General features: G+C 39.0%; 1 protein-coding gene across 7 annotated transcripts in view; it reads left to right on the top strand.

Annotated features, from left to right (window-relative positions):
• The window catches only part of SYNE2 (spectrin repeat containing nuclear envelope protein 2), a 330,412-nt gene that overhangs the window by 121,028 nt on the left and 189,168 nt on the right, over positions 1-20,216 (top strand). For all 7 annotated transcript variants that reach the window (XM_055435962.2, XM_055435961.2, XM_055435957.2 and 4 more), the window contains 10 exons: positions 49-207; positions 3,235-3,446; positions 3,595-3,685; positions 6,211-6,329; positions 6,797-6,923; positions 9,102-9,259; positions 10,084-10,231; positions 11,038-11,648; positions 14,157-14,336; positions 16,444-16,594. In XM_055435962.2, the coding sequence (XP_055291937.2) occupies positions 49-207; positions 3,235-3,446; positions 3,595-3,685; positions 6,211-6,329; positions 6,797-6,923; positions 9,102-9,259; positions 10,084-10,231; positions 11,038-11,648; positions 14,157-14,336; positions 16,444-16,594 (1,956 nt within the window). The remainder of the gene's footprint in view (positions 1-48; positions 208-3,234; positions 3,447-3,594; positions 3,686-6,210; positions 6,330-6,796; positions 6,924-9,101; positions 9,260-10,083; positions 10,232-11,037; positions 11,649-14,156; positions 14,337-16,443; positions 16,595-20,216) is intronic.

The following is a 20,216-nucleotide window of genomic DNA, read 5'->3' as shown; positions in this document are numbered from 1 at the left end:
ATATCCTGTTTCCATGGTTAATATGTGTCTTTGATTTTTTTTTAACAGTCTCTTCATCATGAACTGTCCCTGTATATTCAACAACTAAAAATAGACATTGAAAAAGGAAAACTTAGCGATAGTATAGCAAAACTCGAAAAGCAAATCAATAAAGAAAAGAAGCTAATTCGCAGAGGAAGGACCAAGGGTCTCATCAAAGAACATGAGGTAAAACCTGTTTCCATTCAAGTTTTGTCATCACTGTGGGGTTTATCCTAAATGGTTTAGTAAGTCCTTGGCTAGGATTAAAACTGCTCTGAAAATTACCTCAGCGCTTTTGTCCCCTGGGGATCATCCCTTCTGCAGTTCAATCTCTATCTAACCAGAGCCTGCGTGTCTTGTTTTTTAGAAGTGAGAAGAATTCAGCATTGACTTAATTTTTTTTTCTCGTATATCTCAGTGCCCCCTGTCCTCGAGACTCTTGTTACAAACATGTCACCCTCTGTTGAAGTTCCCATAGTTATTTTTGTAAGGACTTGGCATCCTCTGAAGCACAGCTTTTGTGAAAGATAGCAGATCAGGATATAAACCAGCCCGGGCAAATCTTATGGTCTGTTTTTGGTCCTCATCCTATTTGATTGCTTTTGTATATTTGATGGTCCCAACCCCTCTTTTCATTTAAACTTTCTACTGAAGTGGCTCTCTCAATATCCATCTCTCTTGCATTTTATTGTTTGGGGGGAGATCCTTCTTTTTACCTGTTCTTCACAAATTTTCCTTTTTCCTTCTGATATCCCAATGCTTTTGTTTTGGGGTCTCTGTTTTTGGCTAATCTCATGCTTGCTCCAGGTAACTGTACACACTTTGGTGCTTTAACTGTCCTCTCTGCAAGGAAGAGCCCAGATCCTTATCTCCAGCTGAGTCCTTTTCCCTGAAGTCCAGATTGTGTCTCTGAGTAGTAGATACCACCAGTGTTCTTCGGAGACCTCCACTTCAGCATGTCCAAAACCAGCCAGTCTCATCTCATCTCACACTTTTCTTCCTCTAACACATCCTGGTTATGAAAGACGTTGCCGTCTCAGAACTCCCTCTCCACTTCCTCTTCCCTCAGCCTCGGAGTCCGCTGCGAGGTCCCATCTGTTAATCTTCAGAAGAGCTGCTGCTTCTCCTTCCTTTCCATCAGTGTTGCTGTTTCCCTTAACCTGGGCATCATATTCTGGTCCTGTCATGAGAGTGATCCCACCGAACCCCCCTTACTCTCAGGATATCTCTGAACTCCTCAGAAGTCCAGGCAGGCCCTTCACCGTGTGGCACCAGGACATGCCTTCAGTGCCCTTCCTGCCACACTAGACTCCATGTCCTTTCAGAACATCTGGAGCTTTTCCTGTCTTGGCTCCTTCTGTTAGGCATGACCTCTCTCTCCTTTTCCTTGGAGGACTCCGTGCATGTTCTTTCAACCTCTAGCCCAGATGGTTCCCTCATGTGAAGGGGTTTTTCTCTGACTCCTTAAGGCAGGTGGTGTCCCTTGTCATGCTCTATGCTCATTATTTGTGTGGTTACTGTGGGGAAGGAACAAGCCTTCCTTGACGCTTTAAGATTCTTGGATCTGGAAATTGAACTGACAAAGAGATTAACAGGAGAAAAGCATACATATTTCCTTGAATTTTTTTAATGTGCATTGGAAACTTCATAAGGGCATGATGACCCAGAGAAGTGACCGGAGCAGGAATCTTGTGTATCTTTCAGACAAAGAAACAATACATTTGTGAAGAATTGACAAGACAGAGAAGTTTGGGCTGGGGTAGTGAAATGGTGAAGAAATAACTAGGAAGAGAAGCGTTAGGGTACAAGGTTTGTTGCAGATTCCTTTGGTCCCGTCTCTGGGCTGGTAAAACTCTGTCTCCAGTAAAAGGAGCTTTATTTCTTGCCATTAGGCAGAAAAGGAGAAGTCTTTTCTGATTTATTTTTTCACCATACTGTGTAGCTGGCCGGATCTTAGTTCTCGAACCAGGGATTGAACCCTGGGCCCCAGTAGTGAAAGCGCTGAGTCCTAGCCACTGGACCGCCGGGGAATTCCCTCTGCATTTACTGCAGCTGCTTCTTTTTTAAAAAATATTTATTTATTTGTTTGGCTACATCAAGTCTTAGTTGCAGCATGAGGGATCTCCATTGTGTATCCAAGATCCTTGCAGCTAATGGACTCGAGTTGTGTCTCATGGGCTCCAGAACTCTAGGGTGTCATAATGAAGAATAATATAGACGTATTGTTGGCAGTTGGCCCTAAAGGGATTTGCCACAGCCTAATGATGGAATGAAGGAAACCAGAACACGTCACCCCAACATATGCCTCTCTGACACGAAAGGATATTTTTTTAATTGAAGCATGGTTAATTTACAATGCTGTGTTAGTCTCTGCTATATAGACAAGTGATTCAGTCATATATATAATTCCCTCTGCATTTACTGCTTCTTTTTTAAAAAATATTTATTTACATATTGTATATATTGTTCTTCATTACGATTTATGACATGAAAATTATTTTGAACTGAAGGCAAGTAAGCAGAAAAGTAACTTCCCTGGTGGTTTAGTGGTTAAGAATCCACCTTCCAATGCAGGGGAAATGGGTTCAATCCATGGTCGGGGAACTAAGATCCCACGTGAAGTGAAGTAACTAAGCCTGTTCACCCCCACTACTGAAGCCCTAAAGTTCCAGAGCCCATGAGACACAACTCACCGCATGAGTCCATTCACTGCAGGGATCCTGGATACACAATGGAGATCCCTCATGTCACAGCTAAGACCTGACATAGCCAAATAAATAAATAAATACTTTTTAAAAAAGAAGAAAAAAAAACAAGAAGAAGTAAATGCAGAGGGAGTTTTATATATATATACACACATATACACACACACACATATATATATGACTGAGTCACTTGTCTGTATAGCAGAGACTAACTCAACATTGTAAATTAACCATGCTTCAATTAAAAAAATTTCCTTTCGTGTGAGAGAGGCATATGTTGGGGTGACGTGTTCTGGTTTTCTTCATTCCATCATTAGGCTGTGGTGAATCCCTTTAGGGCCAACAGCCTCGTCTTTGTTTCCAGTGCCCACTCCCACACCAGGCACACTGGAGGGGCTTATAAAAGAATGTGTTGTTAAAGCCACACACATCTGTTTGTTTCTTATCCTCATGGACTAATCATGTAAACTCATTGGAAACACATTTCCCACTTTATTTCCTCAATCAGGCCTGCTTTTCTGAGGACGGCAGCCTGTACCGGCTTGATCATCACGTGGATGTCCTGCGGGAGCTGTGTGAGGAGCTGATTTCTCAGAAGAGTCAACAAGAAGTGAGGAGGGCGCTCAGAGATTACGAGCAGAAGATAGAGAGGCTTCGGAAATGTGCTTCCGAGATTCATACGACACTGCAGCCCACCTTGGGAGGCACATCAAAAAACAAGTTAGTGCCTCATGAGCATAGCTACATACCAGGGAGAAATAAGATAAAGCCTTTTGCGATGGCACATGACACTGAATATTATTTATTCTCTCTTAGGCTTCCTTTTTTTCTCCTGATATTTTAATACGCAATTTTGATTCCTTCCTAGGGGAACCACAGACGCATCTGCGAATGGAGGAGGGATTGCCCTCAGCGAGGTGCCATCTGCAAAATCAGACAATCAGCTATCAGCTGAAAAGGTGTTAAATCTGGATAATGTGTTTTAGAAGTAAACCCAATAAGAAAAAATACCAAGAGTACAATAATCCACTTCTCATTGAGTGTTGGTTTTAATTATCTGATTGTTTCTATCAGCTGAGAATTCTCACTTAAATAATGTAAGGAAGATTGCTTTTCAAAGAATTAGAATACAACAAACCAAAGCTAGGGCAATCATAACTTGATCTTCCCCTGAGGACACAGTCTTCCCCTGAGGACACAAACAGTTCTTTCCAAAAGTGACCATTCTGAACCATTACGAATACATGCTGCCTATGTGCGTTACTTTTGAGAACACAAGAAAGTTGAGCTTAATCTGCACAGATGCTTCAGCATCAGGGATGAACTAGTTCATTTGTCATGTCTTTTTTTTTTTTTTTTTGGTCATTTGTCTTTTTATCATTATAATGTCTTTTACTTTCTTTGGAAATTGGATTGTCTATTTTTTTTTTAAATTTTTTCAAAAACAATTTTAGGAATCTTTACTTAAAAATAACCTTATCTTAAAATGGAGTAGCTTTGGTTTTACGAGCAGCAAGCAAAGTACAGAAGCAAAAATGCTTTACAGGAGCATTAAGTTCTACATTAGGTCACAGCGTCTAATCTGAAATCACACCCATGATATCATTTTTCAGGATATCTGGGAAATAGTTATTTCCCAGGATGTCTGAACCATAGCTACTCTATTTTGACTTTTAATTGTAAAAAAAAATTTTCTTTTTTAATAGCCAAAGCAGATTTCACCATTAATGACGTTAGTGTGTTTCTAGATATGAGAAGATCCAAGAATTGGAACTCATAAAACCTTTTTCTGAAAAGATCTAACTATCTGAAGGCCTGTTCTACCAGTTTGTTTGTTTTTTTTCAGAGCACAGAGTGCCTCATTCCTGATTTTCACCCTGAACTTCTTTCAGGGGGTGTTGAAGGTCAGCAGCTTGCAATGGTCATGATGTAATCTTTGTAGAGGCAGCTGGCAAGTACCAACTTCCAGTCAGCAGGGTCCCTTCATAGCCACATATCTGACCATGTGACACCCTTTCATGGCCATTGTGTCCCGCGGTGCTGGGAAGGCTCATTCCCAGGTCTAGGGAAGTGATGGGCCACTCAGTGTGCTAAAACTGGACCAGGCCTTGCAAGTAGCAGAAGTCTCTGGACCACTGTTTTACTAGTCTCCTGGTCCAGGAAAATATTTCCTCTTGTTGCTTTTTCCCAGAGTCACATTATTACAATTATTGATCTCATATGGAACTGTCAGTTCAGCATTATATCACAGGCTCAGTGAAACAAGTGGCAGAGAAAATAATATAGCCATAGCTAGCAGTTATTAGTAAAATAAGAATTATAAGTCAAGAACTTTCATTAGATAAAGCCTGGTATACCCCAAGTCACCTGACTTCATTCGTTAAATGATTATAGTCTGGTGTTAATCTCCTGGTTGTACATTATGGAGCATCTGACCTTTATCTGAAGATTGGTTGCTGAGATAAGCCTTAGAAACTAACCTAGAGTGTCCTTTTTAATAACTTAATTAAATCTTTTAGCAGTATCAGGTAACAAGGAACTGTCTCAGCAGTGAGTCTTAGTAAACACTGCTGCTGCTGCTGCTGCTGCTGCTGCTGAGTCACTTCAGTCGTGTCCGACTCTGTGCGACCCCTTAGACGGAAGCCCACCAGGCTCCCCCGTCCCTGGGATTTTCGAGGCAAGAACACTGGAGTGGGATGCCATTTCCTTCTCCAGTTCATGAAAGGGGAAAGTGAAAGTGAAGTCACTCAGTCATGTCCTACTCTTAGTGACCCCATGGACTGCAGCCCACCAGGCACTAGACATTAACAAAACTAGAAACTTAATTCAACAATTTACAAAACTTAATATTCCATGATTTTTCATTATGGAGGCCCTGTAGCCAGGGAGGCTTTAACCCATCAAATAAAAAATGAGGTTTGTCAGGGAGCTAGGAAAAGCCAAGCAGCCATCTTGGATTTCCCATAGCCCTGACTCTGATTTCCAGCTATTGTTTTTAATTTTCCAATTTAGAAGCAGACTGTTGCCATGGTTTAAGGACATTAGGATGGCACAAGTCTAACAGAGTTTTTGTATAAGCAGAATGAGCTTTTACATGTTGAGTTCTAGCTTAGTGGGGATTTGCTGTGAGTCCAGGCTGCCAGTCAGAAGGTGTGGGGCAGGAATGAGGTGTACTTGTTTCAGAGGTCTGCTCCTGCGTGCTATGCTGTGCTTCTGTGTACCCTTGACCATGGATGGCTATGTGGTCACAAGCAGAGACAGTGCTTAGGGGTTGGGAGAACTACTCTATCCTGCTGACATACCAATTAGAAGGTGAGAATCAGCCTGATAAATCTCCTGTGTCCTACTGGAAGATCTGTCTCTGAGCTGAAGTTTCGGGTATAAAGAATCAGTGATATCCATTTGTATTACAAAACTGTTTATCTTTTCCAGGCAATTAAGTATATTGAAGATAGTATGTTTACTCTTTTGTGTATTTGCTTAGGCAATGGAATTGGTTCAGAATTTTAACCTGGAATCCAAGTTAAAGCCTCACCAGGAGGAAAGCATCATGGAGAAATATGAAAAGAGTCACAGTACCTCTATTGACAGTTTACTAGAGAGGTAAACTGTTTTTTAAAAAAAGATTTTTATTTGAAGTATAGTTGATTTACAATATTGTGTTAGTTTCAGGGGTATGGAAAATGATTCAGCAAAATATACATAAATATATATGTATATATTCTTTTTCAGGTTCTTTTCCCTTATAGGTTATTAAAAATATTGGTATAGTTCTCTGTGCTATACAGTAAATCCTTGCTGGTGATCTATTTTATGTACAGTATTGTGTATATGTTAAGGAGAGGTTAACTCTTTTAAACAACTAGAAAATCCAGCAAAAATCTTTTATCAATGCAGATACGGTATACTTTAATAAGTTTTTATTTTCCTTTAGTCATAATTTTTGCCTGTAGTCCAATATCTTAAGCAGAAATTCCCTGGGCTTTCCTCATGGACAACTGACAGTAATTTTAAAAATTTGGGGGTCTAATTTTAAAAATCAAGTAACTTTGCATTTAATTTTTTTCCAGGTATGATACACACAAAGACACTCTAGAACTTTACCTGCAAAACAGCATTGCCAGAATTACTTCTGATTTCTCTAGTGACAAGGAAAGGAGTAGTGTTTGTCTACAGGACAAACTGACAGATCTACAGGTAAATACTGAAAATATTACTATAGGAGTTTTATCTTTTATTAGAAAATAATGCCACCATACAGTTTCCCTGGTGGTCCAGTGGTTAAGAATCTGCATGCCTGTGCAGGGGACATGGGTTCAATCCCTGGTCTGGGAAGATCCTACATACTATGGGGCAGCTACGCCTGTATGCCTAGAGTCTGTTCTCTACAACAATGAGGAAACCACCACAACTAGAGAGTAGCCTTGGTGCCCACAACTAGAGAAAGCCCACAGGCAGCCATGAAAACCCAGGGCAGCCAAAAAGAAATAATACATAAAAATAAATCTTTTAAAAAATCATAAAAAATGTTTGTTACAAAGAAAATAATAGCACCCTAAATATAGAAAATAAAGACACCCTAAGTATTACACTACCATTTTTGTTGAGGTCCCAGATGCTAGATGTTTCTGAAGAATGTTCTGTCACCTATTTTCAGAAAGACACCCAAATCCAGTAAAGAGTTTGGTTCTAGGTCCTAATTTATTGTTCATGCTCTAATTTGATATTTTATCTAATTTATCAAATTAGAAGTTTGGATTGTGTTTGGGATGAAGATGAAAGCTTGGGATGAATTGGATAAAACATTATGTTTGAAGATTATTTCAACCAGTACACCTTCTGGTTTGCTCTAAAATTAAGGATATGTGAAAAATCAGCCACTCTGAATTTCTGTTTTAGCTAGCTATCATCTTAACTGAATTGTCACATTATCATTTGATGTTGATCAGTAAGGAAGGGGCAGGTGGTAGAGGGAGTGTTCACAGTACGTGATGGGTGATCTCCTGAAGAGCCTTCAGAGGAAGTATTGCATCTAACTCTGGAGCTACAGAAAAAATAATTTATCTAGTGGACACGACTGAAGTGACTTAGCAGCAGCAGCAGCAGCAGTGGTGGGCATACCAATTATAAGTTCTACAAATAAATATCTTCCCTGGTGGTCCACTGATTGAGAATTTGCCTGCCAATGCAGGGAGCATGGGTTCTGATCCTTGGTCTGGGAGGATTCCACACGCTGCGGGGCAAATAAGCCCAAGCGCTGCAACTACTGAGTCCGTGTGCTGCAAATACTGAACCCTACTTGCCCTAGAGCCCACGCTCTGCAACAAGAGAAGCCACTGCAGAGAGAAACCCATGCAGTGCAACTAGAGAGTAACCCCCCACTTGCTGCAACTAGAGAAAGCCTGTGCACAGAAATGAAAACCCAGTACAACCAAAAATTAATTAATTAATTTTTAAAAGTAGGTTTCTTATTTAAGAAGATAATCGACATTCCTGTGCAGTATGCTTGGAGATACATTAGAGTGAACCCTTAGCGAAGGCGTATCCAGTGGAGAAAAGGCCATGGGTGCTTCCTTCAATGCCTCTGATATTTTCTAGTTATCTTCCTTTTAAGATGCCAGTTCCTGAGTCACATTCTACCGAATGGCTCCTTTCTATTTTCCATCTGAACAAGCAAAATTCATGTGTGAACATCTCTGCTGTTCAAGTGATGAATTTAGCATATTTTCATCACAATCAGGAAATCGCCTTGAGACCTTATTCCTGTGACTGAATAATAAGTTGATTAGAAAAACTGTACTAAATCCTTGGGGAAAGTGAAGGACAAATGATGCTGATGAACACTCAGATTTTTAGCAGTGCCTTCTTTTTTAAAAAAATAGAACCAAGAGAAAGATTTGGAATAGTATAGAATTTTAGATGTTTGATTATTATTAATTCATCAATTAATTTTATTCACTTCTCATTTGACAGAAATGATTCTGTTTTGCTACAGTTTTAGTTAAAGGAGAAAAATGATTATCTAGAGAAAATTAGAATATCTAATAGAATAGAATATCTAATAGAATATCTGTCCTTCCTTCTCTGTATGTCTTTCTGAGTTGTATTCTGTGTATCTCATTTCAGAAAGGGGGTTTGGGTTCTTTGAAAGTCATGTTGCTGATTCCCTTGACTTCTTGCAGTGGATCCTCTGAGAACACAGTTAATATAATTGTTCTCTGAAGGACAGTTTACTTGTAGATGGTTGGAAGATAATCTTTTCAAATGTATCTTCATGTGAAACTTTGTGCCCACAGTTGTGAATGTTTCATTTTGTAAGAATAGAATTATTTTGCCTATTAACCCATTCATTAATAAATTATGTATTCCACACAGGTCTTAAAAAATGAAACTGATGCTTGCTGGAAAGAGTTTGAAGTCACTTCATTGAAGTTAGAAGAGCTTGAGAGTGACATTAAGAAGCCTTTTATAGTTAAGGCAAGAGACAAATTAAAGGAGAAAGAAAGAGAGCTTCAGATGACTCTTAAGTCCAGGTATCATTCTGAGATCTATTGTGTTTACTAAATTTGCTGGATTTGTTAATGCTGTTTTAAGCAAGGTTAGTATTATATTTACTAAGTATGTTATTTTATTTAATTGTCACAGCAGCCATGAGAGAAGCTGATGAGGAAACTGCTACTGAAGGAGGTTAAATCATAAAACCAAGCCAGAAACTTAAGTGGAACTTAAAGTATATTGAGTTCCAAAGGCTGTGCTTCCCACTGTCTTCCTTTGAGCCTGAATTTGGGCACGTCATATGACTTCTGGGCCTTGATTTCCTCATTTCTAGAATGAGAGTGCTATTGTTTTTTCTTTACATATTCTAGCACATCTACCCATTTGACATCAGGTGAAACTGAGGCTCAGAGTCTACATTCTACTTATCCAGATTCACACATTTCAAGTTATTAATTAGCTTAGTCTTTGAAGGCTATTATAGTCACACTAATCAAATAATTAGTATTCATATGAGTTTCTTTGTCACCAAGGCAAGGTTCAATTACATCCAAGTATTTTATATGTCAAAAGGGAGGGAAAAGCTTAGTATGTTTTACACCAGTTTTCCATTTAGTGCAGTATCAGTTAAATTATCAAAAATACTTGGATATAGCAAATAGCTCATTTGCCGTTGTGGATCACTGGGTTTGCCGTTGATGATCACTGGATCATCAAGCCAGTGATGATCTATGCATATTATTTATTGTATGTATTTTCATCGAATAATTGTTTTCTGTTCTTGGTTAATAATGGCATTGATATGTTTTAGGATAACTTTCTGCTGTGTTTTCCCCTAATGTCCGGCTTATTTTTTACCCAGAATGGAGTCTTTAGAGGCTGTACTGCAGATGGTGTTACCCGTGGAGAGGGAGGCACTGCTTCTCTGCGACAAAGACCTGCTCCTCTGTGAAATGGCCATTCAGGAATTTCAGCTCACTGATGTTGATGACATTTATCAAAACCTGAGGGTAAATATAAATTCTCACCGTACATTTATGGAATTGTCAGTTCTTCAGAGATTTATATATGTTTATGGATTTTTTATTAAACATCAATAGTATTTCTTTAGAATATAAACCATGACAGAAAAACCTTCAATAATATAGACTTGTTATTTATTTCTCAACTCATTAATTCCTCGCCAGTTCAGAAGTAGTTACCTTGGAGTAAATAATAATGTATTTTCTTTGAATTAAAAATGAAGGTTTGCTGAGAGTTTGGGGGAGAATGGATACAGGTATGTGTATGGCCGAGTCTCTTCACTGTTCACCTGAAACCATCACAGCATTATTAATCGGCTATATCCCAATACAAAATAAAAAGTTTTTAAATAAATGAAGGCTTGGTAATGAATGCCTTCTCCAGTGACTGAAATCCTAAATATCTGTATAGACTCATACGCTTAAATTGTTATATTCTGTAGTTTACTTATTCCCAATCTCATTTTAATATTGAAAATATTTATTCTACTTTTCAAATTATAAACAGATGTCTCAGCAGATCAATCTGTAATTATTTTCATTGCATCAATAGTTTGATGTACCTCTTTTCTTTTGGTGACCAAAACATCAGGAAGGCTATCAGATAAGAAAAGAACTGGGTCATTGGATTATTTGTAATTAAAATGTTCCTCTGTCAACACTGTCAACCTTGGTTAAATTGAGAGGCAATTTTCTAGATCAATCTAGTGACGTAATTCTGGGTTAGTTTCTGTTATACAGTCTTTCTTTTTTCTACCTCAGTCTTTCAGCTGTTCTTACTACTTTTGTTTTAGAATATCCAAGATTCCACAGTAAAACAGATTGAAGCATGCAAGAATGTGGGACAGTCAGGTAACTTTGCATTAGAGGAATTACACCCCCTTGACCTGCGTGCAGCACAGAATATTATCCTGAAACATAGAACACAACTGGAAGAAATGAACCACAGAGCAGAGAAGAGTAAAGGTGCGCTCGAGGCTCTGGAAGAATTTTTGGCTTCTCTGAGAGCTGCTGAACTCTCTGGTGAGCTTCTTACAGACCATTCAGCCTCAGAGTCACAGGTGGTACCAGCAAATACTTTGACAGTGGAAAACAGACAGAGGGAAATTCATCAGATGAGAAACAAGGCCAGACATTTGGATGAGCGTTTGAAGATGCTTGGTATAAGCATTAAAGACACTGAACAGGGTGAAAACACCTCCTGTGAAAAACTGCTGGATGCTTTGTCCAAAAACGTATCTGAGACACATTGTTCTGCTGGGAAGGAGGAAGTTACTGAAGAAGACAAGTTACTAGGGGCTTGTATTTTTAAGAATGATGAACTCCTGAAAAATATTCAAGATGTGCACAATCAAATCAGTAAAATTGGCCTGAAGGATCCGACTGTTCCAGCAATAAAACAAAGGTAGGTATTTTTATCCATCTCCATGCAAGATGACATTCTTCTGTTTTTTTTTTTTCCCAAGTATCCATTAGGTGAAATAAATGCTCCCTATGTCTTTCAACTTCTGTTCCATCCTCCTCTATTCAGGGTTCAGCGTTCTTTTTTGTAGACTTTTCAGACAAACTTCCTTTTTGTTGATATTATGCCTTTACAAAGTGTTATATAATTTTTTTCTTTTTTTTTTTTCAGTTTAACAGGGAAATAATTTTTTTCTTTAAAGTTTTCATTCTTCTGGACGAAAGAAGAGTGAAATAAGATATGTATAAGATCCATGAGTTGCTGAAAAGTCTCTTGACTGCTGTGTATTTATTATGGAGTTCTCTTGATGGGGGCGGTCCTTGGAAACTACACACATTTGATGATAGACAAGTGGAAGATGCACATGCCACCTTGTCCTTACTTCTTCCTTCATTGGTTGGGGACTGAGTGGGAATGCAGGGGACTGAGCTTAATAGGTAAACTAAAGTTCGTGTTGACTTTGGAGAGTCTCCAAAGTCAACTCAGGTCGCAGCCTTCTATGTAAATGCTGCTGCTCTAATTCTGGCATTCAGATCCTGAAAATGAAAATGTTAGCAAAAACTAGTGAAAGAGTTACTTTTGTGGCGTTCCCCTCCCCCTTCTAAACCTCTCCCTTTTTCTGGCTCTTCTGTCCACCTCTAATCCCTCAGGCTCAGTGCTCTCCCAGGGCTCTTGAGCTGATTAAGCTCTTCCCTCTGAAATCTCCCTGAGCGCTCCTTCTCAATGAGACATCTGTTTCTGCAGTGCTCCAGTTCTTAATGAGGCATGGAACTGATTTAGTTATTGATTGTTAATGCATTTATTATAGATTTATACATAAATTAATAATAAATATTAATTTATAAGTGAAAACTACATGTTGATAGGTGGTAAGTTGTTTTAATTTTTAATTGAGTTATCAATAGAACAAGCCAGGCACTGTTTTAGGTCCTGGGGATAGAGCAGTTAACAAAACAGACAAAAATTCTTGCCCTTTGGAGAGCTTATTATCTAGTGGAAATAAGATATACAGTATGTGCGCTGGTGATAAAGGCTATGGGGAAAAGTTAAGCAGAGAAGGAGGAGGTGGTTGCAATTGAAAAGTAATCATTAGGCACAGTTTTACAGAGAAGGCTTTCACCATCTCTCGGAGCTTGCTCAAACTCATGTCCATCGAATCGGTGATACCATCCAACCATCTCATCCTTTGTTGTCCCCTTCTCCTCCTACCTTCAATCTTTCACAGCATCAGTCAGCTTTTTGCATTAGGTGGCCAAAGTATTGGAACTTCAACTTCAGCATCGGTGCTTCAGCATATATTCAAGATTGATTTCCTTTAGGATTGACTGGTTTGACCTCCTTGCAATTCAAGGGACTCTCAAGAGTCTTCTCCAAACCACAGTTCTACAGCATCAATTCTTTGGTGCTCAGCTTTCTTTTTGTCCAACTCTCACATCCATACATGACTACTGGGAAAACCATAGCTTTGACTATATGGACCTTTGTCGGCAAAGTTATGTCTCTAGATTTGCATATGCATGTCACAAAGTAATCCTGTCTATGTTTGTCGTAGCTTTTCTTCCAAGGTGCAAGTGTGTTAATTTCATGGCTGCAGTCACTGTCTGCAGTGATTTTGGAGGGAAGTCAGAGAATCCTGGAGGTCAAGTGAAAAGGCCTTTCAATGAGGAGAAGCGATTAGCTGTGTCATATGCTGCCTACTGTTGAAGGAAGGAGATGATGGAGATGGGGACATGGGATTAGCAATGTAAAAGTTACTGGGTAGCTTGACAAGCAGTCTTGGAGGAGTGAGCGCCTTACTGGAGTGGATTCAGTAGAGAATTGGAAGAGAGGAAGTAGAAACAGAGAGAGTATCTGATAAAAGCAATTTAGACCTAAGCAAATGGAGTTAGCCCTGCCAGGGTTAATTTGTACGTTAAAACCCTTAGTTCAAATGACTCTTCTTTGTTTTGGGGGGCTTTTTGTACACATTTGCATTCCCCTTTCTTTTTACCCCCTTGTGCCCTGCCTGAGGGGTTTGCAGTGTTCTGCCATCTGCCTCTTTTCTTCTCTCCATATCATCCTTTCAATCCCACCCATGCACACATATTCTCTTTCTTTTTTCTCATATGCATGAGACCCAGGTCGAACCCAGGTCTCCTGCATTGCAGGCAGACCCTTTACCCTCTGAGCCACGAGGGAAGCCCTCATATGCATATACACACCCTTTATAAGTGTATTCATCACTGAGAAATGTTACTGCGCATGGTTCTGTGTGTCTGTTCTATTTAAAACACAACTAGTTTTGGAAATGCAGAACCTCCTGAACTCTGTCATAGGAATGTGTAATCTTGGCATAAATCTCATGAGGACAAATTAAAGTTAGTGTGCTCCACGAATTACCCATATTTGTATTGAATCAAAATTGGCCAATATTGATACTTGTCTATTAAACTTTTTTCTCTCGTGTTCAAGGAGGAAATCATTAATCAGACTGGATAAGGACCTAGATGAATATGAAGAAGAGAAGAAACACTTGCAAGAAATGGTGAATTCTCTTCCGCAATTCAAAGATGGCAGAGACAAAGCCCTGAGTCAAAGGTGCCAGGACACAGCAGCCTTGTGGGAGAATGCAAAAACCTTGGTCACAGAATGGTAAGGAAAAATAATTCCTCCACCAGCTAAAATTTTAAAATAGAGAATAATAATAATAAAAAAACCAAATCTGAAAATTTGTCTGTGGCACAGTTAACTTTTTGGAATTTGTATGTTAATAACACAGTCCCTTGGGCCTCAAGGAGAAGCCAACTTAAGAGTTTCACACTAAACTCACTAGGCCAATGTCTGGGACAAGACCCGGAATTCTAGGTTACAGGCAAATAAATTTAAAAAGTCATCTAAGAGAGAGGACAAATATATATAGTGTATTTATAATTACCATTGCCCCATTTGTATTAGTTTTCTGTTGCTTCTGTAATAAATGACCACAAATGTAGTGGCTTGAGAGAAGGAAATGGCAACCCACTCCAGCGTTCTTGCCTGGAGAATCCCAGGGACGGGGGAGCCTGGTGGGCTGCCATCTGTGGGGTCGCACAGAGTTGGACACGACTGAAGCGACTTAGCAGCAACAGCAGCAGCAGAAGGGCAACATAAAATGACCACAAATGTAGTGGCTTAAAGGCAACATAAACTTATTGTACAGTCTGGAGATTGGAAGACCTAAAATCAAGCTGTGTTCCTTTCTGGAATCTCTAGGAGAGAATCCACTTCCTTGCCTTTTCCCTTTTCTGGAGGCCACCTGTTACATTCCTTGTGTCCCCTTCCATCTTTAAGGCCAGCAAAGTAGCATCTTCAGGTCTCAGTCTGAGTCTTTCTTTCATTTCTGCTTTTGTATTCACTTCTCCTTTTGACTCTGACCCTCCTGTCTCCTTCTTATAAGGGCCTTGTCATTATGCTGCACTCATTCAGATAATCCAGGAAAATGTCCCTATTTTAAGTTCCTTAATTTAGTCACATCTGCAGAGTTCCTTTTGCTATGTATATGAGGTGTTCGCAGGATCCAGGGATGAGGACGTGGATGTCTTTGGGAGTCAGGGGCATTATTCTATCACACCTCTACTTGACTGACAGGTGTTGTCAGTCAATTCCCACCATCTTTCCCACAGAGTCTGGACAAGGCTCAGAGTTTTCTTAATTTTGTAGCAGTAGTACTCACCAATCCTGGTTGGCAGTGCAGCTGGATAGTCTTCATCCTTATCTTCTCCCTTTACTTTCTGCCTGAGGGTGGGAGTGGCTTGGAGGGCTGACCATTCCAGGGACCATACCACTCAAGCCAAGGGTTCCAGTTGGGTTAGAAAGTGGGAGGGACTAGTAGGAGATTCGTGAGCAGGGAGAGAGAGAAGTCAGGATGGTCTTAACCCCGGCCCTTTTCAGCAGAGGTTCTGACCGCTCTTGTTGGCTGTCTCTTTGGCTCAGGGCACTTTCCCTCTTTCCTCTGGAGGCCAGGAGGTGCATCTGTTATTGGAAAGGCTAGTCTGTAGGTGTCTCAGCTACCTTGTGGTTTCCCTTAACTCTACCCTCAGTAAGCCTTCCACCACAGAACTCCATCTGAGTATACCTTCTGCTTCCTGCTGGAACCTGAGTATACAGTATTCAAGATGAAGCCCATCTGTGGTGTTTGATCTAGTCCACTCTTGGATTTTACAGAGGAAAGAAGTGAGGTCCACAGAGCTTGAAGTAACTTACTTAAGGTCACATGACTAATTTTACCCAGCCATAAATAGAAACCAGCTGTCTTTTAACTGCTGCATCATCTATTCTACTTAAGCTTTTTTTTTTTTAATGGCTAAAATCTATAATGAGTTGAAATAGACATAATTGAATAGTATTGAATTAACACTGAAACAACATCCAAAAATAATGGTAAACAGGCATCATTTTCCAAGGTATGTTTTACTTAATGATGAAATCGAGGTGCTGATTCCTTAAGGTTATGAATCCTGTGTTTCTGTCTAGAGCTTACATCTGGTATCTTTTTAATATTAACCTGGTGAAAATAGTAATCCAGTCCTTATTTAGACCATCCATTTGTCAAATAATTACGTATACCATCATTCTTGGGTTAAATTGTAAAACAATATTATAAACCACGTCTAGAGGAAAAATCCTTCTATAACTTATTAGGTTATTTTTATAGCATACTACAAAGAGAAAGAATGGTTTTGTAACTTTCAGAAATTTCGCTGTGTTACTTTTTTCATAGCCTTGACCAATGTGAAAGAGTTTTGGAGCTCTTAAAACAGTATCAGAATTTTAAAAGTGTCCTGACAACATTGATTCAAAAAGAAGAGAATGTCATCTCCCTCCAGGCTTCCTACATGGGAAAGGAGAACTTGAAGAAAAGGATAGCAGAGGTGAGTCCAAATTCCAAAGGAAACTTTACACAGTGGCCTGGATTGCAAGCCTGACAATAGAGAGAAGGTTATCAATAGAATCATTTTCAAAAATGTAGTTTAGAAGTAGTAATTAGTGACTCTGTTTTACCAGATATATAAGAATTTATTGAATTTATCCACAGGGCTTGAAAAAAAGTTGGTCCCCAAGTTAATACTGGGTTTCATCTGTTTGGGTTTTGATATTGGTGGTATGGTTCTCTTGGAGTCTGGGCTCGCGCTTGCTGAAAAGTTGGAACAGTCTGTGCACTGACTTTCCACCTAAGAAGAACGTGACTTCACTACAGCCGTGTAGAGGATCATGTCATCAGCGAACAGTGAAAGCTTTACTTCTTCTTTTCCAATTTGTATACCTTTTATGTCTTTTTCTGCTCTGATTGCTGTGGCCAAAACTTCCAGAACTATGTTGAATAGTAGTGGTGAGAGTGGGCACCCTTGTCTTGTTCCTGACTTTAGGGGAAATGCTTTCAGTTTTTCACCATTGAGGATAATGTTTGCTGTGGGTTTGTCATATATAGTTTTTATTATGTTGAGGTATGTCCCTTCAATTCCCACTTTCTGGAGAGTTTTTATCAAAAATGGATGTTGAATTTTGTCGAAGGCTTTCTCTGCATCTATTGAGATAATCATATGATTTTTATTTTTCAGTTTGTTAATGTGGTGTATTACGTTGATTGATTTGCGTATATTGAAGAATCCTTGCATTCCTGGGATAAAGCCCACTTGGTCATGATGTATGATCTTCTTAATGTGTTGTTGGATTCTGATTGCTAGAATTTTGTTAAGGATTTTTGCATCTATGTTCATCAGTGATATTGGCCTATAGTTTTCTTTTTTTGTGGGGTCTTTACCAGGTTTTGGGATTAGGGTGATGGTGGCCTCATAGAATGAGTTTGGAAGTTTCCCTTCCTCAGCTATTTTCTGGAAGAGTTTGAGTAGAATAGGTAGAAAACCCTAAAGACTCTACCAGAAAACTACTAGAGCTAATCAATGATTACAGCAAAGTTGCAGGATATAAAATCAACACACAGAAATCCCTTGCATTCCTATACACTAATAATGAGAAAATAGAAAGAGAAATTAAGGAAACTATTCCATTCACTGTTGCAATGAAAACAATTAAATACTTAGGAATATATCTACCTAAGGAAACAAAAGACTTGTACATAGAAAACTATAAAACACTAGTGAAAGTAATCAAAGAGGACACGAATAGATGGAGAAATATACCATGTTCGTGGATTGGAAGAATAAATATTGTAAGAATGAGTATACTACCCAAAGTAATTTATACATTCAATGCAATCCCTATCAAGCTACCAACAATATTTTTCACAGAACTAGAACAAATAATCTCACAATTTGTATGGAAATACAAAAAACCTCGAATAGCCAAAGCAATCTTGAGGAAGAAGAATGGAACTGGGGGAATTAACCTGCCAGACTTCAGGCTCTATTACAAAGCCACAGTCATCAAGACAGTATGGTACTGGCATAAAGACAGAAATATAGATCAATGGAACAAAATAGAAAGCCCAGAGATAAACCCACGCTCCTATGGACACCTTATCTTCGACAAAGGAGGCAAGAATATAAAATGGAGAAAAGACAGTCTCTTTAACAAGTGGTGCTGGGAAAACTGGTCAGCCACTTGTAAAAGAATGAAACTAGAACACTTCCTAACACCATACACAAAAATAAACTCAAAATGGATTAAAGATCTAAATGTAAGACCAGAAACTATAAAACTCCTAGAGGAGAACGTAGGCAAAACACTCTCCGACATAAATCACAGCAGGATCCTCCAAGACCCACCTCCCAGAATATTGGAAATAAAAGCAAAAATAAACAAATGGGACCTAATTAAAATCAAAAGCTTCTGCACAGCAAAGGAAACTCTAAGCAAGGTGAGAAGACAGCCTTCAGAATGGGAGAAAATAATAGCATATGAAGCAACTGATAAAGGATTAATCTCCAAATTATATAAGCAGCTCCTGCAGCTTAATTCCAGAAAACTAAGTGACCCTATCAAAAAATGGGCCAAAGAACTAAACAGACATTTCTCCAAAGAAGACATAAAGATGGCTAATAAACACATGAAAAAATGCTCAACATCCCTCATAATCAGAGAGATGCAAATCAAAACCACAATGAGATACCATTTCACACCAGTCAGAATGGCTGCTATCCAAAAGTCTACATGCAATAAGTGCTGGAGAGGGTGTGGAGAGAAGGGAACCCTCTTACACTGTTGGTGGGAAAGCAAACTAGTACAGCCACTATGGAGAACAGTGTGGAGATTCCTCAGAAAACTGGAAATAGAACTGCCATATGATCCAGCGATCGCACTCCTGGGCATACACACCGAGGAAACCAGAATTGAAAGAGACACATGTACTCCAATGTTCATTGCAGCACTGTTTATAATAGCCAGGACATGGAAGCAACCTAGATGTCCATCTGCAGATGAATGGATAAGAAAGCTTTGGTACATATACACAATGGAGTATTTCTCAGCCATCAAAAAAAATGCATTTGAATCAGTTTTAATGAGGTGGATGAAATTGGAGCCAATTATACAGAGTGAAGTAAGCCAGAAAGAAGAACATCAATACCGTATATTAACGCATATATATGGAATTTAGAAAAATGGTAACCTGAACCCTGTATAAGAGACTGCAAAAGAGACATAGGCATTTAGAACAGTCTTTGGGACTCTGTGGGAGAGGGTGAAGGTGGAATGATTGGGGAGAATGGAATTGTAGCATGTATATTATCATAAGTGACCAGTCCAGGTTCGACGCATAAATTTTCCTCTGTTCAAAAAAAAAAAAAAAGAAGAACGTGACTTCACTACAGCCTTAAGAGAAAGAGGGTACTAGGAAAATCCCTAAAATCAGTTGTTAGTGGATAAAGAAAAAATTATCTTTTTATTTCTTTGCTTTCTGTAAAGATGTGTGAGCTTATCTCCAAGCTGCTCCATCTGTGTTCATAGCCTTGCCAATCACAACTTTATAGTCTAAGAAGAATTACACTTTTGGACACTAGATGTCATTATTTTCTATGATTTTGTATGGTTATCAACCAGAGTGGCAGAAGAATGGAATACTTAGAAAAGAATATGTTACACTGTATTCTTATACACCAGAAAATTACACCTCCTCTTGGTTTTCTGAGTACTCTGTACTAAGGTGCTGTCAGAGTGTCAGAGGCATGTGTGAAATATCCTCTACTTGATACACCTGGCTGTTAGAAGGCAATTTTATTAAACTTTCCAATGACTGAGAGCAGCATTAATGGAGCTTATGTACAGGCATACTTCGTTTTATTAGACTTTGCTTTATTGTGTCTTACAAATTTAAAGTTTGTGGCAACCCTTTGTCGAACAAGTCTATCAATACCATTTGTCCAACAGCATTTACTCATTGTGTCTCTGGGTCACATTTTGGTAATTCTCGCAGTATTTCAAACCCTTCACCAGCAGAGGTTATGACTTGCTAAAGGTTCAGAGAATGGCCAGAGTTTGTTTTAGCAGTGAAATATTTTTAAATTAAGGTATGTACATTGTTTAAGACATAATGCT

The sequence above is a fragment of the Moschus berezovskii genome, chromosome 9, assembly GCF_049115385.1.
Source record: "Moschus berezovskii isolate FMDL1 chromosome 9, NW_MosBer_1.0, whole genome shotgun sequence".
NCBI lineage: Eukaryota > Metazoa > Chordata > Mammalia > Artiodactyla > Moschidae > Moschus > Moschus berezovskii.
The sequence above is the reverse complement of the archived record's forward strand: the minus strand, read 5'-3'. Positions and strand labels throughout refer to the sequence as shown.